This window comes from Solanum dulcamara, chromosome 2 (assembly GCF_947179165.1).
Source record: "Solanum dulcamara chromosome 2, daSolDulc1.2, whole genome shotgun sequence".
Classification (NCBI taxonomy): domain Eukaryota; kingdom Viridiplantae; phylum Streptophyta; class Magnoliopsida; order Solanales; family Solanaceae; genus Solanum; species Solanum dulcamara.
In genome coordinates this window covers 5,525,340-5,547,043 of record NC_077238.1, presented here as the reverse complement: position 1 = coordinate 5,547,043, position 21,704 = coordinate 5,525,340, and the positions used below count along the sequence as shown (strand labels likewise).

Below are 21,704 nucleotides of genomic sequence, written 5' to 3'. Positions count from 1 at the left end.
ACTTTATAAGTTAAAAAAAAAAAAAGTAGGTGCAGACCAATTTTTTTTTTTTACTTATGTTTTCAACTTATAAACTGCTTAAAATAAGTTCATCCAAATAAACCCAACTATTTATTGAGACTTATTTAAGCACAAAATGATTTTAAGTTGGTCAGCTAAATATTCAAAAAAAGCTGAAAACAGATTTTAAGCAACTTATAAGCCAATCTAAACAACTCTAAACCCTGCGGAGAATACTTGCATGACTGGGGGAAACACAAAAAGCAGCAGTTTAAAGCTAAATTGAAACAGGCCAAGGCACAAATGACTCTCTCTAAAAATCAGATCGACCCTTATCATATGCAGTTATTTAATATTGCCAAATCAGCATATTTGCAAGCCCTTGAACAGCAAAATATTTATTGGAAGCAGAGAGCCAAGCAACATTGGTTGAAGGAAGGGGATGCAAACACAAAATACTTTCATCTCATGGCTTCTAGCAGGAGAAAGAACACATTTACTCAGTTGAAGGATGAAACAGGCCAATGGTGTGATTGGAATAGTGGCTGTGATCTCTAGTTTTTTTGATTCACTATTCAAGTCCGAGCAAGGAGACATGAACTCAATTCTCGATAAGATTGAGGGGAAAATTACAACAGCTCACAACGCATCCTTGAATCAACTTTTCACTATTGATGAGGTGAAGGAAGCCGTTTTCTCAATGCATCCAGATAAGGCGCCAGGTCCAGATGGGCTCAATCCATGTTTTTATCAAAGTTTTTGGACTGTAATTGGTAAAGATGTGACGAATGCGATACTCAGTTGTGTCAATAACAATGGAGTCATTACAGGAAATAATTTTACTAAAATTATTTTGATTCCAAAAAAGAAGCAATCCGAGCTAGTTTCTGATCTAAGACCAATTTCTGTGTAATGTTATTGATCGTATAGTTTGCAAGATGTTGGCTAACCGCATGAAAGCTTGCTTGAAGGATTGTATTGCTGAAGCCCAAAGTGCATTTATCCCTGGAAGATTTATTCTTGATAATGCCATGATCGCTTTTGAGGTCAATCATATTTAAAACGTAAAACACAGGGAAAGATGGGGTTTGTTGCTTTGAAAATGGACATGAGTAAGGCCTATGATAGAGTGGAGTGGAATTTTCTGACAAATATGATGATACAGATTAGATTTTCGTTGGATTGGATTACAAAGATCATGAAAATGGTTTGTACTGTATCTTACCAAATATCTCATGCTGGTAAGAATTTTGGTGATATCATTCCATCACGAGGCCACAGACAGGGGGATCCTTTGTCACCATATCTCTTTATCATTGTAGCAGAGGGTCTTTCAGCTTTGTTAAGTGCCTATGCCCGCCAAGACACTCTTCATAGAGTGAAAGTCACTCCGCAGGCTCCATCTATTACTCACCTTTTTTTTTTGCAGATGACGCCTTATATTTTTTTAAAGCTGTGGAATCGGAGGCTAATATTATTAAACAGTGTCTACTGCTCTATCAAAATGCATCTGCCCAGCAGGTTAACTTTCATAAATCTGAAATATATTTCAGCAACAATACCACTGAAGAGGTGAAAGATGTTGCATCGATTCTGAATGTTAAAAAAGTTGATAAACCAGGACAATACCTTGGTTTGCCAGCTAGTGTGGGATGCAGAAAGAAGGAGGCCTTCAATTTTATCCTGGACAAGGTGTGTGAAAAACTACAGAGCTGGAAACGCTCAATCCTGTCACGAACAGGGAAGGAGATATTACTAAAAACGGTGGTCCAAGCTATTCCAAATTTCCTCATGTCCCTTTTTGCCTTGTCGATAGACACATGTCTTACCATTGAGCGTGCCATGAATGATTTTTGGTGGTGAAATGGAGGCAGTGATGGATCAGGAATCAAATGGATGTCATGGGAAAGAATGAGCAAGCATAAGGAGGAAGGTGGCATGGGTTTTCGAAGAATCCAACATGTAAATACGGCACTTTTAGCGAAAACAGGTTGGTCGATGATGACTCGCCCTGAAGCTCTTGTTAGCTGTGTATTTAAGGCTAAATATTACCGCCAATCTGACTTTCTTACAGCAGGAGAAGGATCAAATTCTAGTTTCATTTGGCGCTCTCTCTGTGCTTCCAAATATCTTCTTCAAAAGGGGTGTGTAAAGCGCATTGGTAATGACCTCAATACTAGGATCTTTACTGATCCATGGTTACCGGTGGGACAATCATCGTTTATTCACAGTACTCCCGATGAAGACTTGTTGGAGTTGCGGGTGGCAGATATTATTGATTGGGATACAAGAACTTGGAATATTCACAAGTTGGAGACACTCTTCTCCACTGATGAGATAAATTGCATTAAGCGAATTCCATTGGGATTTACTCTCAGGGATGATCAATGGATGCGGAAAATTGATAGGAAAGGACGATACACCATCAAAAGTGGGTATTCGGAGTTGCACAATGCTACTACGCATGTCCTGAATGGACAATTTTGGCGGAAAATCTGGAAATTAAAAATGCCTCCTAAGGTGTTAAATTTTATTTGGAGAGCTTTGAATGGTGTTCTTCCAACTGGTGATAACTTAGTGAATAAGAAGATTCTTCAATCCTACGTATGTCCAGCATGCCTCCAAGGGACAGAAACAATAATGCACTGTTTAATCGAGTGCAATGCAGCAAAACAAGTTTGGCTTAAATCATCATTGGGATGGCGACAATCTGGACCATTGCTTTTGGATTGGCTTAAGTCGTTGATTGATATCGTGACCCTTGATCAATTACATGAAGCTATCACGATCCTATGGAAAATTTGGAATGATAGAATTAACCTTGTGTGGAAGGGAAGATCTTTACGATCTGAAATTGTTATCCAAAAGGCAGCCCGATTTTGGCAAGATTGGACTAAAGCAAGAACAACTACCTCCAGTTCTATTGCGATAGAACCTGATTTTGCAACAAAATGGGTTCCTCCTGGTGAGAATATCTTTAAATGCAACATTGATGCTTCTTGGGATCTTGCTTCTGAAATAACTGAAGTCGGCATGCTAGTTCGGGATTCTCATGGAAGCTTCATCAGAGGCCGCTCTAGTCGGTTAGGTAGACAACATGATTCACTCATGGCTGAGGCTGTGGGTGTTCGAGAAGCACTAAGTTGGCTAAAGGAACACTTTGCAGCAACATCAATTATTGTAGAGATTGACAATCTTTTGATCAAACAAGCGCTTGAAAAAGCCCGTGGAAACAACTCTTACTTTGATGTTATTATTCATGATTGTAAAGCACTCATATGTGGCTTTACTTCTATTTCTTTGTCTTTCGTTAAAAGACCAGCGAACCAGTGTGCCCACAATTTAGCTCCGGCTTCGGGTTCTATGACTGATGCTATGGAGTGGATAATAGATCCCCCATCTTTGATTCATGATGTACTCAATTTTGATTTGATCAATAATTAATCAAAATGTCTGTTTCAAAAAAATAAAAATAATTGAATATTCTACATAACGTATTAAAGCTAAAAAAATCATATTTTTTATACATTAATCATATGTTTAATTTAAAATCGTAAGATTCAATTATTATTTTTACTAAATTAAAATACGTATCAAATAAAAACACACAAAATTAAAAGGAAAAAAATAATTAGTTATAATCAAGTTATGTAAATAACACATCTTATGTCATAGCCCATTATATGCCAGACAAATATAAATTTATGCAGATGAACATATGTAATTTTCTTTTTTCGAAAGGTGTTGGCATTGCATAGGAGCAATTTCAAAATAATAAATGTAATTTGTTTGGTATAGAAGCTTATTAATGAAATCAATTAGATCTGTTGACTATTTTTAAGAAAAATTTAAAAATCAAATCTGATGGAGGGATACTTGTATTAATATAAACTGATAGTAGATATTTGATGAAGTAAATCGAGGGGTGCCCAAATTAATTAGAATATTACCGTTATAAAAAAAGTCATTGCACTTCTTTTTTATAGGTAAAATATCAGGAGTTGTTAGATGGTAAACAAAAAAAAATCACATACAAATGCAAATATAGAAAAAAAACATACATAGAGGCCAATTAATAAGAAAGGTAGAAATAGGATCAACCTTGTTCCTTGTAGGTTGTTTATTGACTTGCAATATATTTTGACATCATTCTATTGACAATTATATATAGATTTTGTATTGATTTATTTTGGTTATTAGGGTCTTTCAGATACAGTCTATTTGTCTGCATGAGGTAGAGATAAAGTTTATATACACCCTATCCTTTTTAGACTTCACTCATGAAATTATACTAGATACATTATTATTGTTATTGATATTTTTTTTTATAAAGGTAAATATCCCTCCATCCTAAAAAAAATTGATGGAATTTAAAGAACGAGAATTGAAGCATAGAACTTTTGGCATGAATTCAAACAAAAATTCCTCAATGTTGTGAAAGTGGATGTCCACTTTGCGGACGTCCCTTTCCTTTTTTGCTTTTCTTCCTTTTCTCCTTCTCTTTTTTCCTCCACCAAATTTTGTCCCATCCCCAACTTGTATACTTTTTCATTCGCAGTGGCTTTTATATAGCCACTGCAGTTATATAACAGTAACACACGAATTCACTGAAAAGTTCTCTCTTTCTCTTACTGTTTATTACTATTTCTCCTTCTTATTAAATTGTCAAGTTAGTTTATTTTATAACACTCAAAAATTATTTTAAAAAAACAGTCACATACATATAAATATCTTAAATTAACTCTATAAAAGTCAAGAAACAGATATTATAATATTCAGAATGCAATGACAAAAATAAGCTGGAATAGTTTTGTTGGTTAGAGAGTGTGGCTGTTAACCACAAGGTTGGAGGTTCAACCCCTCCTTCTAGCGATTACATTTTTTTTTAAAGATATCCGGAGTTGAGTTTTTATCGGAAACACTCTCTCTATCTCATTTCTTTTATAATATCTGGGGTCAATAGTTGATTTTCTATCGAAAACACCTCTCTATCTCACACAAGGTAATCAAAAACACTCCCCCTCATTTCTTTTAATAATCGAGTTTTTTTAAAAAAAATCAAATACACCCTCGTAATAAAAAACACTCCCCCTCATTTCTTTTAATAATAGAGTTTTTTTTAAAAAAATCAAATACACCCTCTCTATCTCATTTCTTTTAATATCTGGAGTCAATAGTTGAATTTCTATTAAAAACACCCTCTCTATCTCACACAAGGTTATCGAAAACACTCTCTTATTTATTTTAATATCTGAAATCAATAGCCAAGTTTCTATCGACACCATCTCCATTTCATACAAAATAAGAATAAAGTCTATCTGAAACAACCCTTCTTCTAGTTTCTTTTCTTTTTCTCTCTTATTCTTTTAATATCCAGGGTCAATTGCCAAGGTGTATCGGAAACAACCTCTCTACTTCACACAAGGTCCCTTCACACTCCTAATTTTGTTAATCTTGAAACATGAGATTTTTTAGATGTTAAAAAACTTGTTATTAATTACTAAGATAAACAAGAAACAAAGGGGGGAAATGCATCAATCAAGTGACAAACCATGTTCTGTGCTTGATTTTCCAACTAGGTTCAGATAAAGGGAGCCAATAGACAAGTTGAAAGACAGAGCACAACCTAGTTGAAGTAACAATGACTAATAACTCCACTTCATTTTCCCAGAAAAATCGAGTATCGTTCAAACCAAGAGATCAAAGACAAGTATTCATTGTATCAAACACGAAGACAGGTGATAGTATCTAGATCCTGGACTCCCCAAAATCGTCCATCAAAATAATACGCGGGATCACTCATCATTCTAATAATATTATGGAACCAGCTGAATGTTGGAGCTGAGAGTGAGTTTGTCATCCACCCTTGACTTGTGGTCCTGATTCCTGAATGGAGCTGATAAAGGTTCCAGCAGAAGAACTCACCGTGATTTATGGTATATATATATATATGGGGATTATGAGTTATTTCCGTCTATTGTTACACTTCCAGCAGATGCTTGATTGGCTGCACGGTTGCTTCCAAAATTCTTCCGATTTGATTCTCTTGCAATTCTTGAACCAAACTGAAAGATAAAGTTTAAGCATAGTTGAGTAAACTTGTCAATGTTAAAAACTTGATGGTAACTCTGAGAAGCAACAACTGGTACCTACAATTCTAACCAAGTTGATTGTGAATGTAAACTCTATTGGTAAAATAGCTATCAAAAGTATGACAAGAAGAGTGCCATTTGGTCCTCGCACTACAAAATGCTTTCATCTTAAATAGACTAACCTCAAAACTATTCCTCTTGACAATTCTGCAAAGGCAATAATACATAAATGGACACTAACTTGACCTCGACTGGCAACTAAACACTCCAACTTTGAAAATGTATATTTAAACATCTCAACTCGTCTCCATTGTGTTAGTTGAACATTCCAATTTACATTCCAACTTACAAAATGATCATCTAGACACTTCCAAAATTTGTATCTTGTCAGCATCGGGTTTCCACAATGAGGACGAGTTTAGAGCATTTAGTTGATACCAAGTTGAGATGTCTAGACATGCACTATCAAAGTTGAGTGCTTACTTGCCAGTTGAGGTCAAATTTGAGTGTTTGTTTATGTACTATGCCTTCTGCAAATTGTCTAAATCACACAAAAACCGTTTGTGCTGAGGACGAGGGGAAAGGAGATCTATATTGTGGTAACTTTATGTGATTAAAAGAAATATATCACAATCAACTTTAATGCATATTGCTACTAATTATTCTTTATAACTTTTAAAGTTGCTGTCAGAGGGCATGCATACAGGAGAAAGACACTATGCACAATCTCACTAAAAGAAGAAAAAAAGTGGAAACCAAACTTCTTAATTAAGATGACTTTTTTTGAATCATATATGAATAAGAGATATTGAGTCAACGACAGATGAAGAGCAAATCATAGATACCTGTATTGCTCTTTTCGGCAGAGAGGCTGCTTCAGATAAACCGAGCAAATGTGCAACCTGCAAGAGAAAAATATTTAAGTGAGATTTCAGAAAGGGGGGAGAACAATCCCCATGATGAAAGAAACTTATGCAGATTGGACAAATGCAATTAGAGGAGAATGAAGTAAGGATTAAGTTTCTGTTTAAGGTAGCCATTGTAATTTCGAATTCCAGTCTAAGATTAAGTTCAAAGGTGAAATTAACCTCTCGCAAGATTTTCTTGTCACCAATACCAATTGGTTGATCAAGGTCAGCGATCTCCCACAACGGAATATCTAGCAAAATCCTGATGACATCCTCATCCAAGAAAGGGAACCTGGCCTGGGAAAATAGAAAATACGTTTAGACTGTAACTATAATATAAGAAAGTACTCCATATAAGGCAATTCAAGTACCTCCTTGCCATTGTCGGCAATACACCTGTCATCTCTCCCTAGGTTTCTCTTCCAAATCCTCTGCATGTCTAGTTTCATTTCATCATTCAGACCTAACCAGCTGATAAAACACCAAAAGAGCACGAATTAGAACATAAGCAATTTCCACTTTAAGCTTTCGGAACTACTAAAGCAACTTCTTTGAAGGAGTACGTAGCAACATTATATCAACAAGAGTAAAGGCACCCTAGTGCTAGTTGCCCCAAGTACTTTTGAGGAGGGAAAAACTACTCATAACTGGGACGTAGTGGATATCACAAAAAACGAGTCAATGGGAAGGGATTAAACAAAGGAAAGATGTTCACACAGGAGGACTTCACCTTCCATTTCTATATTTTGTCCTATGCCGGCCATATCCAGCACATTGTTCATCTGCACCAGAACCAACTAGGAGAATCCGAGCCGCAGATTTGTACTTGACACTGTCACAGGTATCATCATTGCCTGTCTCATCTTGCAAACAACCGTCACCGCTAGCAGCCAACCACAGAGCAATACCAATATTCAGATCCTGAAGCAAAGCAAGAATTAATTCAGCGATTTGATCGTGAGTCAAAATGACAAAGTAACATAGAATTCATATAGGTATTGATTTGAAAAATACCATGTAGGTCCTTGCAGGATTTATTAGTGACATGACATGCTTCGTTTCAGAGGTTAGCTTCAGCAGATCAGCATCAATCTCTACAAGTTTCCATCTGCAACTCAGTTTTATGATGAACAAACCTCAACAAGAAAGGAAAAATACAGAAAATGGTAAGGGCTCACACCAAGTTGCATTGCATAAAAATGTTTTGCTTTCTCATGAGCAACCTAATATCTTTGTGTCTAAAGAAGGTACATAGAGTAGGACTATTCTTTAAATTGCCAAAATTCTTCAATGCCCAAATTTTATTTTTATTTTAATAACTGTGGTATCCGGGACAACTTGTGTGTACCTTGACTATTTCCACGAGATACCTGCCACCTCCCACCAGTAACAGGTATCCCTTTCCACTAAGGTAAGGACAAATAGGAAGAAATCACCCAGTATTTTTTTTTTGTCTTTGCTAGGATTTGAAACTAAGACCTAATGGTTCTTAAGCCACTTCATTAACCACTAGGCCACATCTTTGGGTGTCTTCAATGCCCAATTATTCTTCACAAGAGTATGCTTGCATTTAAATTCGGGCTCATAATTTGCTTAATTCATCATTCCGGGCATTATCAGCATGCATTTTCATTTTTCAAACATAAGTGTGTCATCTAGCTGATTTCTCACAAAGAAATTCAGTTGCTAATGGCACAAATGAAAGCAAGAAGGGGAATGGATACCTTCTTGATGGAGCAATTTTTTGAAGTTCCTTTAGGCCTGCCCTAGCAGAGACCCTATCAGGAGCAAATGGACCGTCAAAGCTTACATTTAGCAGATCAATTTCATCTACAAGTATAACACAGGAATAGACCATGACTAGATTAAATTTTCCACAGGTAAAACAAACAGGAAAGGAACTTGAAGAATGTTCTATTCGTAAATCAAGCAAGAGGGACATCAGAAAAACTCACATTTGGCATCCATGCACTTATCTAGTAATGCTGCAAGTATCATAGAGTCTAATCCACCAGAAAAGAGCACAGCAACTGGAGTATTGCATTTATTTGTGCAGTCAACTGAAGTGGCCTAGATATTAGACAAGAATTATGGCAATTCAGATAGCTAATATAGCAGCTTATGTTTTTTCCAGTTCAGTCGAAGGGCATCTAAATCAATACAACCTATCTACAGGTGGAGTCAAAGCATTATTTCTAACCATTGTGTAACAGAAAACAAAAGTAAATCAGTTTCAGACCTGGTAGATTGTATTAAATGCAGTGCGTCGCATTATCGACTCTTGTAAAGCAATCATTACCCTGTGTGGTAGCGATGTAAGTATGCAGTCTGTAGAAGCTGTAACAATTAGGAGAAGGTTGCACTCAGGTTAGACTCTGACAGCATGTTTAATCACAATTACTATATCCACCAAACATGTAATTAATGGTATTAACAGCATGACTCTGTGATATTAACCTAACTTAGGTTCCATCAGAATGGAAGGAGTTAAAGGCGAGTCCTTTTTCCTGCTATAAACCTTTTGGCGCGAAGCACACAAGTCCTCGGGTTTTGGTTGGATAGAAGTTCTCTCCCAAGTGATTAACTCCTTAAGCTTTGGATCTGTCCAGTCATGCCTCAAAACTTCACCAATTAAATCTTCACCCGTTCCTGAAGCACCAATAGACAAACTGTACACACCGCATGGAAGTTCTTCCCAGAAGTCTATTTTGGCTATTCCACCTCCATCTGCAAATTCTGCAAGATCAAAGAGTCCCATGTGTTTTCAAAGATTGCACTGATTCGCAGAGGAAGAATAGAGGAGATATATACTACACTACCAACTGCCATATTTCGCCATTTTTTCTCTCTTTCAACCATGTGTTTAGATATGGGGAGACAATGTCAAATAATTTTCACATTGATGTTTCTAATTTAAAGTATCGAACAATGAACAAACAAGTAATAGCAACTTTCTTCCAACATCAACTATTTTATCCAACTGATAGACAGCTTGAAAACTCAGAAGGAACAATCTTGGATTGAGAGAGCTGATTTTCAATAATGTTTTTATGAAGCAGCAAACTTCACAAACAAAGGATGGCTAAATCACCAAAATACTTAGCTCAAAACAATATGTTGGATTGTTAAATGTCCTTGGCTGTAAATGCTCAATCATTACTATTGATAATTTAATATAGTTGTTCCCATAAAAGATAATGGCAACTGATTTGCTTATGTTTAAAATAAATTGAAGCTTCTCCAAGAAATCTTCATTATGTTAAAATAAATCAGTAAGTGAGTAAGAATGTAAGATGTTGAACAAGTGTTACCAGAACTTTCATGTACAGAGGCATGCGGTGATACAGAAGACAGCAGAAACCGAGGGTCCTCCTTTGTTGGCCAGTGAACAAGAAGGCTTCGTCTTCCAAATGCATCTCGACCAAACCATAATATTCTTGAACTACTCTATAGAAAAGAGTAAGTGGAGCATCAGAGAAGCATTTGTTTCAAATGATACGCCTTTCCTGCTGGAATAAGCCAATAGAAACTTACCACCAAAAGTTACCTGCCAATAAATCAAAGCCCACGGCCCCTTGATTCTGGAAAGAAGTTCTGGAACAGAACTTTGCCTTTCTCCAGAAGTATGAATTTTATTATATGGAGAGGAAACATGAGAACAACATAGTCCTAGATGTTGCATAAAAATTTCAGTGTCATTGCTATCACTACTCATTTGGATGCCTCCAAATATTTCACCTAAACAATAATTGCAGGAAAAGAAACAAGAGTCAATAAAATCACACTTAGAAAATGGGCTAGAAATAGGACAGTAGTAATTAAGTTTGATAAAACATCAATATTAAGTTTCAATATTTTCATTACTTATAAAAAAGATTTGATGAACTTTGACAGAAATGACGAATTTATAAGAAAGAAAAAAATGCTGAAGCAAGCAACTTGGTTGAGAAGAAAAAAATCTGAGTTATTTTCGCAAACCAAAAAACTAAAATTGCGGAATTTGCATTTGGCCAATCACTTGAAAGTGAAGAGAAACAAATACCAAGAGACACTTCTCCAAATATTTGTGACTCTCCAAAGTTCAACATCAATTAAGTTGAAAACGAAATATATCAAACATATGAAAGTCAAGAAGCAAGAAATCCAAGAGATAATTCAGTTTACCATGTTGGTAATGGCTCAAACGCCATGTATTACCGTTATAAACAAGGATGTTCCCAGATATGTCCACCAATGGTTGAACAATAGGATTTATGCCTCTAAGCTGCAATGTAGCACCAATAAATTGCAACTCTCTAATGAATTCTTTAGCAGCAGCACCATCCATATGAGAATCCTTTCCCTCACTCGGAGCTTCATCTTCCACAAAGGCAACAGCATCTTGCTTCCCACCTGGTAAAGATGAACCCCCAGAACGAAGTAGAACTTTCTTGCATCCCAAACTATCTGGACCCCTTCTTCTTAACACCCCTTTTATGTCATCCACTGAAAACGAAGTCTAATGACAATATAATACATTGTCAGTTTCTTACGAGATCACTCTTAAAAATGAAAAAGATAACAACTTTAGAAACTTTACATAATCTTTCCTCATTAAGGTGCAAAGGTATCTTTTTTCTTTTAATTCTTTAATCAAAGCTAGCTTTCTGTAATTTCCCTTTTTCAATTGCAGGCAGTTCTTATGCTGGTTTTACTTCATTTGTGTGTTGTATAAAAATTGAACAGATCAATCAAAAAGATTTTAAAGAAAAATAAAGATAGAAACCTCATAAATCATTCATCATAAAGCTACACAGATAGGTTGCTGTTCTTCTACATAATTTATATGTTGTAGCATATGGGATTCATCTAACATTACAGAAAGGAGGGATGAAAAAAGATAACAACTTTATAATCTTCACATCAATCTTTCCTTATTAAGATGCAAAGATAGCTCCTTTCTTTTAATTCTGTAATCAAAACTAGCTTTCTAAAATTTCCCTTTTCAGTTGCACACAGTTTTTTTTGCTTAATTTATATGTAGCAGCAAAAGGGGTTCATCTAAATATACAAAAAGGAGTGATAAATATGAAATCAGAAGTAAAAGAGGCCTAATAAAGCTACAGTTTTGCTGTTCTTGCATCAATGGTTAGCTCAGTAAGAGAGTAGTACTATATTATTACCTGTAGTTCCAATAGAGGTACTGGAGAGATAAAATTAGGATCTAAAGATGATAAATTTATCCTAATTCCAGACGCAATCACTGCTATGCCACACATCTTTCTTTGTCCTGCAGCTTCCTTAAACCCTACTACATACAGAGAGTCAGAGACCCCCCAGCAAAGTAGGAAAAAGGGTTTATGAAAATATCAAAATATTTTAAAAAAGACAAAATTGTCCTTGAAGTTTTTTTTTTCTCAGTCTAAAACTCCTTTTCAGAAAACTAAAATAAAACTCTTGAAGGACTGAAAGCGGCCATTGCTGACAGAGTGATTTTCTCCACAGGGTTAGAACTTTTATTTTTTCTTTTCATTCTTTCTTATGTTGGGTACTTTCTTGAATGTTCAAAAGATATTATCTTTTTTTGCTTCTCTCAATTTGTTACCTCTAATTATATGTTGAGTACTTTCTTGAATCTTTGTGCTTGTTGAATAATGGTTAATAAAAGAGATTTTTTTATACTGAACCTAATATACTAAACTAAATGTGCATCAATTTTTGTCAACTTATAGCATTAACAGTTTTCACTTTATATATTAGGAGCTATTTTGAATGAAGCTCCTAAATTGAGAGTTTTGGGGTTCTTGTTTGAGTCCAGAAAAAGGGGTAAAAGGCAAAACTGCAAACTCCCCACCAACCACACAGCTGGAAAATATTGCTCCCAGCCCCCTCTCCAGTACACTGTGAGAGATGGAAAGTAGCAGGGGGAGCACCAGCTGTGCTGGTGAGTGGAGGGCAGAGGAAGCTATTGCAGGCAACGCCGAAGCTCTTCAAGTTCTGAGAGAACTCATCACCTATCCTCTCCTTTACTCTGCTGAATCTCGAAAACTTGGCCTAAAGGTACTACAAGTTTTCCAGATAGTGTATGTTTGATATTCAGATTATCATCTTTTATGAACAACTCTCATTGCTTTACTTATTTTTTTCTGTAGTGGCCACGTGGGTTGTTGCTCTATGGACCTCCTGGAACTGGCAAGGTACTATACATGTATATTCTTGATCTGGGTTTGAGCCAAAATCATTCTTTTTTTAGTTTAAAGTTGACTTCTTTGGTTTTGAGCCAAAAATCATGTCTTTAAATCTCAAAATTGGCATATTTCTCAATTGTAGACAAGCTTAGTTCGAGCAGTTGTTCAAGAATGTGGCGCCCATTTGATCGTAATAAGGTGTGTATGATTCTCACTTAACTTTATTTTCTCTAGACTTCTAAATGTATTTTGATTTTGTTGCTTATGTACAATAAAAGTAGTGGTCCATTTTTATTAGTTCGTTGCTATCTTTTCCTTATTATGTATGCCTGGCAGATAACAGCAACAATGCCTCCAACCCAAGCAAGCTGGGGTAGGCGATACAAATTCTTACTGACCATGCTTCTCTAGTTTAGTTCATCTTAGAACCTGTATTATACTAATACAACAACAAAAAATAGTAGAAGTTCCTTATAAGTATGCTTGAAAGAAATTTGTATATTAGGTTCAAATCTATCGACTGAATCACTGAGCATTTCATGATTATTACGGTTCTTGATGATATTTAAATAATTGAAGAATCTCTGCATTGGTATGGTCCTTGATGATATGGCGAGTCCACAGTTTTACGTACATTAAGAGAAGAACGAAGTCATTGAATATAAGGAGACTTGCATTATTTTGGATTCTCTTTGCCTTATTGTTCTTTCTGGATTTGAATGTATTTGCAGTCCCCATTCCGTTCACAGGGCTCATGCTGGTGAAAGCGAGAAAATTTTGCGGGAGGCATTTTCAGAAGCATCATCTCATGCAAAATTAGGCAAGCCATCAGTCATCTTTTTAGATGAAATAGATGCTCTTTGTCCTCGTAGGGATTCTAGGTACATGTTACACCACTTTATCCACATCCATATGAAAATGGCCTTGCTTAAACCATGGTTTACAACACCCCAAAAAAGAAGAAGATGTTAGTAGGGAGAGTTGATGATATATTCCAATGTTCTTTACTAACATGCTATTTGAGTGCTTGAATTGCAGAAGGGAGCAAGAAATTCGTGTAGCCTCTCAGCTCTTTATGTTGATGGATTCCATTAAATCCTCATCGACATCAGTATCACATGTTGTGGTGGTAGCATCAACCAATAGGTAACGGTTCTGCAACATTTGCATTGTTTGCTTTATTATATTTTAATGTTGTGGTGGATTGCCTTATCCTGTGTCTCTCATGTAAGCCTGCTCTCAACTGAACAGATTAATTTTTGTTGTTCAGTATTAAGTAAAAACATCCATTAAAGCTTCCCTAGAAGCCCTCACATGGGAAGCTGTAGGCCATGATATTTGCAGTCAGGACATTTATGCTGAAAAGGGGTTGGAGGTAGTACAATCTCATCGTGTTAACAATGGACTTGAAGAAGTGCTTATATCAGAAAGTAATGGACTAGAGAATGGAAAACAAATGTATTCTGGCGAAGAGGCATCTGGAGGTCTGCATGATAAAATGATGGACTTTGAGCTCCTTGATGAGAGCTTTGTTGATGCATTCAGCTTTGAGAATGAGAATCAAATCGCGCATGAACGAAATGAGTGGCAATAAACAATCGAAGGATCTGCTGTAAAGGAAGTGAACACTGGAGATGGAGAAACAGAAGATGAAGTTATTCAGAATAAAACCCAGGCTTGGGGTCATGATGAAAGACCTAGGCCAATTTCTTAATGTGGTCTTCTCTAAACAGTTGCCTGAAGAAAATGAACCCCACTACATAATGATCAAAAATAATTTATTTTTCACTATTAAATCCTACAAGAACGTAAGCAAGTGACAGTGCCTGCTTACTGTATGTAAGCAAGCCACCAAGCCCCTAATATATCCTTCTGACGGTCATGAAATTCTATGCTTACTTCTGTGTCATGGTGTCGTACACTTCCCTCCCCAATTAACTTTGACGCCTATACATTTTATGTGCAGACCGGATGCTATTGATCCAGCTTTAAGAAGGGCTGGACGTTTTGATGCTGAAATTGAAGTCACAACACCTACTGAGGAAGAGCGATTGCATATTCTCAAGGTGAGCTGGATAAGATAGAGTTTTGAGCATGCACCAGTTTAAGGAGATACCTGAATGGTACTCTTTGTGGACATCTATGGTTGCTCAATCCCTTTTGTAGTATGATCTATATGAAGTTGGTCTTAAGATGCTGGTTTTTGTTTTTAATTTTTCAGCTTTATACAAAGAAGCTTCAATTGGATGCAAGTGTTGACCTTCGAGCCGTTGCTGCATCTTGTAATGGTTATGTTGGGGCAGATTTAGAAGCTCTGTGTCGTGAAGCTGCAATGTCTGCAGTAAGAAAGTGCTCTGAATCAAATCTGGACGGTGACTCTTACAGCATTAATATGGAAGATTGGAAGCATGCAAGAGCGGTGGTTGGTCCTAGTATAACAAGGGGTGTTACTGTTGAAATCCCCAAGGTTTCTTGGGAAGATATTGGAGGGTTGAAAGACATCAAGGTATGACCTCTAACGAACAATTTGGTCAGGTTGAATATTTACAAAATCTATTATGGTGTTAAATTCTTGAAACAGAAAAAGCTTCAGCAAGCTGTTGAATGGCCTTTAAAACACTCAGAAGCATTTGAACGGCTGGGAGTAACACCTTCCCGTGGAATCCTTCTTCATGGACCACCAGGGTGTTCCAAAACAACCCTTGCTAAAGCTGCTGCTCATGCTGCCCAAGCTTCATTCTTTTCCTTGAGGTCTGATAACCATTCTGGTCTTCTTCCTCTGGCATGATAAAACTGTCTCTGCTGCTTAACACTTTGTTTCCTGCTAACTCTTGCTGTAAAAGAACTAAGAAAGATTGATATATGATAACTTCCATTAATAATAATGGTATTTAGATATAAATGATTGTACTAGAAAAATGAAACATATGCATGCACTGATAAAAGTCATCCAAGGATGTGGCGTAGTGGTCAATATCTCTTTGAACAGTCTCCCTATTTGACTAGTGTTATCTCCACTGTAAGGAATGAAGATCTTGCATTTAGATTTTACTCAACCAACTGACGTATACTTACAGAGACAGGATATAATGGTTATTCTGAATTTCAGAAATAGAAGAAGTAAGAAGCTTCCTTTTATTGTTTCACTGTTGGTGTAAGTAAGAGCCCTTAGAGAATTCTGAAGCTACCCCAGAAATTTTAAAACTCTGTCGGTAGTTTTAAGGATAGGTTTTTGTTTCTGCACCACTTCTGTACATATGATTTTGGCAGTCTATGCGCTGATATATATAATATGTTACCATTAGCAACAAAAGAAAAAAAATAAAGGAATTTCATCCAATAAGTAGAGAAGATTAAGTACTAAACTGAGGAAAAAACAATTAGGTGATTTATTCTCATTAGCTTAAGCCTTGGTGGGCAGAATTATCTGTATTGGTGATAGTGGTAGGTATCCGGTGGAATAGTCGACGTGCACGGGAGCTGTCCAGGACAATGATCCAATAGCTTGTTGTACACTTGTAGTTCTTGCAGTTATCATACCTTTTTACCCTTTCTGTTTTCTCTATTTTCAACTATTGATCTTATTAAATCATTTTTGTTTGAATGTGTCTAATAAGTTTATCATTATTGTTTGATAATTGTTTCATTCATTGCTTAGTATCAAGTGATTGACTCTTGTCTCCATCAGCCTTTGCCAACTTATATGAAAGTTTCTGGAAAACCAAAAACATGTTATATTCCAACTTTTTTCACAGTTTCTGGAAAACAAAAATCATGTTAAGTTAGTTTTGAAATGACGGTCATTTAGTATGCTCCACCTAAATCTTGAATGTGTGCTGGGGTTTATGCCCCTTTGGAGCCTAAGGTGTCAGATTGGTATTTACAATGATATTAACCATCTTTATAAGCTTGTTTTTGGTAACTAAGAATATAATGTATTGACTAATTATTACCTCATGCATTCGATTCGACTAAACTTGCAAATCCTAATAGTTCAGTTTCTTGAAATTCATAATCATGGGACAGTGGTGCAGAGCTGTACTCAATGTATGTTGGTGAGGGTGAAGCTTTATTGCGCAATACTTTCCGGAGAGCTCGCCTTGCAGCACCAAGTATAATATTCTTTGATGAGGCTGATGTAGTTGCAACCAAACGGTAAGTTTATTTTGCTTAGCAATGTCTTGTGATTTGAGTATGAGTTTAGCTTAAAATATTTTGGACCATCTCGTGTTTATTCATTTGAATGTTGATTGTACAATGTCAAGTTTAGATGAATAATGTAGAGTTGATTGTACAATTTTGGTGACTAGGCCCTGACAGATAGTTGCCCTCTATTCTGATTCTGGTCTGTAAACACGAGGAGTAATCCTCTCAGAAATCTTTGTGGACTCCAGAAAGTTTTTAGGCAACTTGTGCCTTGTCATATATAATCCCTAGTGATACAAAGTGCTTTTCTTGGAACCGCCTTTTGAGTTCAACCCTTTTCTCATTGGGCCCTCGTTCAATTCTTTCGAATTCTTTGGATCCTTTTCCATGTTCTAGATCCCCCCTTCTTCCACTCTAACCGGAAGAGTAACTAGAACCAATTTAGTCACGTTTTCATGTTAGATGGTACAGGACTTACTATGGTCATGTCCCTAGAGGGCACAGCTATTTGTTAGTATTACTGTGTTTTAAGTATATCTTCCTCAATTATCATTGTTTATGCAAAACTCTGATACAATTTATCCTTAAAATGGCAGAGGAGGAAGTTCAAGTGGAAGCAACACAATTGGAGAGAGACTTTTATCCACCCTCCTAACTGAAATGGATGGTTTAGAGCAGGCTAAGGTGAGCAGTAAATTTATTGCAGTTTTTAAGTACTGAATGCAAATAATGGATCACTTTGATCAGGTATAGAATGTGATTCCTGAGTTTTCTAATCGTTGCTATGTTAGGGAATTCTTGTTTTGGCTGCCACAAATCGCCCCCACGCAATTGATGCTGCACTGATGCGACCAGGAAGATTTGATCTTGTAAGAAACTCGTGAATGCTTGGTGTAACTTATAATCTCAACATGAATGTTACTCTTAAGAAGCAATCGCTGTACTCGTTAATGGTCATATACTGTGGTTAGCAGCAACAGAAATTAGCTCATCTTATTCAATTTGTTCTGCTTGCAGGTTCTTTATGTCCCTCCTCCTGACTTGGAAGCTCGATTTGAGGTTCTCTGTGTTCATACGCGAGATATGAAATTGAATAACGATGTTAATCTGAGACAAATTGCACAAGACACAGAGCTCTTTACTGGAGCCGAGCTTGAAGGGCTATGCAGAGAAGCTGGAATAGTTGCTTTGAGAGAGAACATATCTGCAACAGTTGTATGTGATCGGCACTTCCAAACAGTCAAAAAGTCGCTGAAGCCAGCACTTACCGAAGAAGAGGTTGCTTCCTATTCTTCCTTCACGAAGAATCGATCCGAGAGGTCTGCTCATTCATTTGAATCCACCTCCAAAAAGACCAACAACGAACAAACCAAAAACTTCTTAGTTTTGGCTAGTCCTGTTACAATTGTTGTCATTAGTGTTGTAATGTACATTGGTGTGAGATACTTTCTGATGCCTACTGAAACATCGACGAGGGAACTAACAAGTACGTAGCGTCCAACTACGTTACTGTTAATTCCAGCACGTTACAACATGATTAAATTACCAAAATTTTGAAGACATTTTTGGTTGTGTATAACATGTATTCACTAGTACTATGGATATATGTTCCTTTGTTATAACAAATGAATGCTGCTAACTCCTATCAACAGTATTTTACACATTTGGTGTTGAAATTATTGATTTTGTTTACATATTCCCCTGTAACAAAGTGATTGAAACATTCTTGTTTACAACTTTTACATTTGCTTTCCTTGAGTTGAGGGTCTATCGGAAACAGTCTTTTTACTAGCCTAGGTAGCGATAAGATTTGTGTACACTCTTATCTAGCTCAAACCCTACTTGTGGGACTATACTGGGTATGTTGTTATTTGATTTGCTTAATTTTATGGATCCACTATAAGTATGAAAAGGGAATTATATTGTACCGTCAAATCTTTTATGTATTCCAACTTCTTTTTTCCTGATTTTTATAGCAATTGAATGTTATAGGGTCAAAACTAAAAAGGTTTTAGGGAATTTAAGGGACGAAATTGAAACATTGGGTTTGTTGTTATGAACTCAAAACTACAATCCTTCAAAACTTATTTAAAAACATTTACATACAAAATTTTACATTAAAAAGCTCGAGATCACAATATTTATGATTACAAGTAAGTATTTAAGAAATATTTGAAAAGTTGTACTGAAAAAACTCAAATTAAAACAAATTGCATATAAAGTTAAGAAAAATGCTTAACATGAATTGATAAAATAATTTCTAATAAAAAAGGCATAAGCTGGAATAGCTCAGTTGGTTAGAGCGTGTGGCTGTTAACCACAAGGTCGGAGGTTCAACCCCTCCTTCTAGCGATTCCTTTTTATATTTTTACTTGACCGGTAACCGCATATTGGAATTGGGGTGAAGCTTCCAACGAGACTTTTTCTTTTATTCACAGGAACTCGAACCCGTTAAGGTTAGAGGAATCTCAACCATTTCATCACAAATTCATATTGTTTACTTGACAAAAGTTGTTATATGCAATGCAAACCACCTAATTCTTGTATATCATCATTTTAAGGTATAATCATATCTTTTAAAAAAAAATTATATTTGTAGCCGTTATGGACTTCATCGTTGTTTCATGCTTGTTTAGACTTATGTTAACATGTCTGTTCCCAGGATAATTTGGTCATTTATTCTGTATTTTTTTCTTCTTAATTTGTTATAATTAAATTCTCTGATCAAAGTAATAGCACATGAAAGCTGTCATATGAAGTTAATAATTATATAATTAATTCTTTTGATAAAAAATAATATAACATTTTTTTAGATAATATTTTTCTAATACACCGGACTACCCTTTAAGAATTGTTGATTCGAATGAAAGAGTTCAAATAATCTAATAAAATCAATGTTGGATTATACAAATCCCTTAGTGTTAAGAGCTAATTACATCATATTTCTAAATCCCTTAAATTTGGTGGAATCCGGATACATCCCAAAAATGCTCCGGTACATCGCTCTCGGTTCCAGATACATCCCTCGACGTCTCGATACATCACGTCTCGATTCCGAATACATCACTCGATGTATCGATACATCACTTAAAGTGATGTATCCGATCGATACTTCGCGTAAAGTGATGTATCGTATGTTACGTGATGTATCCGACCAAGTATCGAAAATTGAAATATCTTTCCAACCATAGGTCGTGGGTCTGGAGGTGACATCGGGATAAGGAGATATGCATGTTTTAAGAAAGAGGGGTCAAGCTGAATAGTAGATTCGGCCCAACCCAATTCTAACTCGGGTCAGGCCCAATAACCACATCCTTAAGGGATTTGTCTAAGTTTCTATCTTCATCCTCAAATAAGAAAACATCCATAAATTTCGAGAGAGAGAGAGAGAGAGGAGGTTCTTGAGAGAAAATCCCAATCCGATCAAAATTCGAGTTCCGAAATCCGAAGCTCATGAAGAGAAAATTATTGTACGTCGCGTTGGCTTCAATTTGAGCTAGATATCAGCCAATAAGGAGAAGATTTAATTTGTTTGCTGCACACTTGAGGTAATATTAAAGTCCCTTTTTCATTGTTAACAAGTTTAGTTAGAGTTTTAATGGATTAGAACGGAGAAAATAGCGTTATCAATTAGTTTGGTGATTTGTTGAGATTTATGGGTTAAAGGGTTGTTTTAGGTAGCTTAAATGGATGGAATTAGCTTAGTGATGATGTATAATAATGGTTGTTATTGCTTTGATGTTGTTGATGAGTTGTTGTTCTTGAATTTGGAGGAAAAAGGTGTATGAAGATTGTGAGGGTTCAAATCCGTTTTTGGGATTGTGTAGCTGGTAGTAATTCTGGAATATATCATTGTGTACACCTTTGATTTTAGATATTAAACATGTTTTGGAAAGCTAATACACTTACGTACAACTCTTATGTTTATGTTGTAGTCTATATCTGCTGTTATTATGTCGAAAAAAGAGAATGAATCATGAGAAAAATTCTGTTCAGATTCTGGATTGAAAAATCCCTCATGTATAGCTGTTAGTGTTTTGATGATATCTTTTTGTAAAAAATGAGTGTTGCATTGATTTCTTTTGGGTTAAAAACTTAAGACATAGCTCTAAAAGTTTCATGAAGGTCATTAAGTCCAGTTTTCCAAACTTACTGTTTTGGGTAACATAATTCGGGTGTCAACATTCTAGGCTTATTGTCAATAATAAATTTTATTTTATGCCAATATTTTGGATTGTTGATATTACTTGATGATTATATGACTGATTTGAAAGTGGGAAAAGTGAGCGGTATAGGGGAGGTGCTGTCCAATTTTTTTTAGAAATAACCTAGTAACGGTAGAGTACGTTTTATTCATGTCCATGGCTTAACCATAGTGCTTAACGTTTTAA

At 36.0% G+C, this 21,704-nt stretch overlaps 3 protein-coding genes and 1 non-coding gene across 6 annotated transcripts; 3 read left to right on the top strand and 1 right to left on the bottom strand.

The window, feature by feature from the left end:
• The first annotated feature begins 595 nt into the window (after window positions 1-595).
• On the top strand, window positions 596-1,863 carry LOC129879800 (uncharacterized). Its single transcript, XM_055953535.1, has 4 exons — window positions 596-773; window positions 931-1,046; window positions 1,166-1,346; window positions 1,430-1,863. Exons 1-4 carry the CDS (start codon window positions 596-598, stop codon window positions 1,861-1,863), a joined length of 909 nt encoding a protein of 302 aa, XP_055809510.1.
• Window positions 1,864-5,630: 3,767 nt separating this feature from the next.
• Window positions 5,631-12,326, bottom strand: LOC129880081 (uncharacterized). 2 transcript variants are annotated; one of them, XM_055953925.1, is made up of 14 exons: window positions 12,163-12,326; window positions 11,165-11,498; window positions 10,548-10,738; window positions 10,312-10,447; window positions 9,458-9,736; window positions 9,240-9,337; window positions 8,956-9,070; window positions 8,725-8,830; window positions 8,015-8,108; window positions 7,731-7,921; window positions 7,372-7,471; window positions 7,181-7,297; window positions 6,938-6,994; window positions 5,631-6,065 (listed from the first exon to the last, which is right to left on the bottom strand). In XM_055953925.1, the coding sequence occupies exons 1-14, from the start codon at window positions 12,256-12,258 to the stop codon at window positions 5,958-5,960; spliced, it is 2,022 nt and encodes a 673-aa protein (XP_055809900.1). In that variant the 5' UTR covers window positions 12,259-12,326; the 3' UTR covers window positions 5,631-5,957. The 2 variants fall into 2 exon arrangements, with proteins under 2 accessions (XP_055809900.1, XP_055809901.1); XM_055953926.1 differs by having other exon boundaries at window positions 11,198-11,498.
• Window positions 12,327-12,396: 70 nt separating this feature from the next.
• Window positions 12,397-18,995, top strand: LOC129880082 (cell division control protein 48 homolog B). Of its 2 annotated transcripts, none has more exons than XM_055953928.1 (13): window positions 12,397-12,485; window positions 12,740-13,039; window positions 13,132-13,176; window positions 13,310-13,365; window positions 13,899-14,048; window positions 14,206-14,313; window positions 15,134-15,233; window positions 15,389-15,673; window positions 15,749-15,918; window positions 17,194-17,322; window positions 17,910-17,997; window positions 18,105-18,182; window positions 18,331-18,995. In XM_055953928.1, the coding sequence occupies exons 2-13, from the start codon at window positions 12,890-12,892 to the stop codon at window positions 18,805-18,807; spliced, it is 1,836 nt and encodes a 611-aa protein (XP_055809903.1). In that variant the 5' UTR covers window positions 12,397-12,485; window positions 12,740-12,889; the 3' UTR covers window positions 18,808-18,995. The 2 variants fall into 2 exon arrangements, with proteins under 2 accessions (XP_055809903.1, XP_055809904.1); XM_055953929.1 differs by having other exon boundaries at window positions 12,404-12,485; window positions 12,798-13,039.
• Window positions 18,996-19,591: 596 nt separating this feature from the next.
• Window positions 19,592-19,665, top strand: TRNAN-GUU (transfer RNA asparagine (anticodon GUU)). Its single transcript has one exon. It is a non-coding gene; the product is annotated as a tRNA-Asn (tRNA).
• The last annotated feature ends 2,039 nt before the right edge of the window (window positions 19,666-21,704 follow it).

Coding starts and splice junctions, on each gene's coding strand:
- LOC129879800 (XM_055953535.1), top strand. CDS start 596: ATGAACTCAATTCTCGATAAGATTGAGGGGAAAATTACAACAGCTCAC. Junction 774..930: donor AAGTTTTTGGACTGTAATTG/GTAAAGATGTGA, acceptor TTGATCGTATAG/TTTGCAAGATGTTGGCTAAC. Junction 1,047..1,165: donor ATGCCATGATCGCTTTTGAG/GTCAATCATATT, acceptor ATGATGATACAG/ATTAGATTTTCGTTGGATTG.
- LOC129880081 (XM_055953925.1), bottom strand. CDS start 12,258: ATGTGTGGCATAGCAGTGATTGCGTCTGGAATTAGGATAAATTTATCA. Junction 9,338..9,457: donor TCTGATGGAACCTAAGTTAG/GTTAATATCACA, acceptor TAATTGTTACAG/CTTCTACAGACTGCATACTT. Junction 7,922..8,014: donor ATCCTGCAAGGACCTACATG/GTATTTTTCAAA, acceptor GCTTTGCTTCAG/GATCTGAATATTGGTATTGC.
- LOC129880082 (XM_055953928.1), top strand. CDS start 12,890: ATGGAAAGTAGCAGGGGGAGCACCAGCTGTGCTGGTGAGTGGAGGGCA. Junction 13,177..13,309: donor GACCTCCTGGAACTGGCAAG/GTACTATACATG, acceptor TCTCAATTGTAG/ACAAGCTTAGTTCGAGCAGT. Junction 15,919..17,193: donor GCTTCATTCTTTTCCTTGAG/GTCTGATAACCA, acceptor ATCATGGGACAG/TGGTGCAGAGCTGTACTCAA.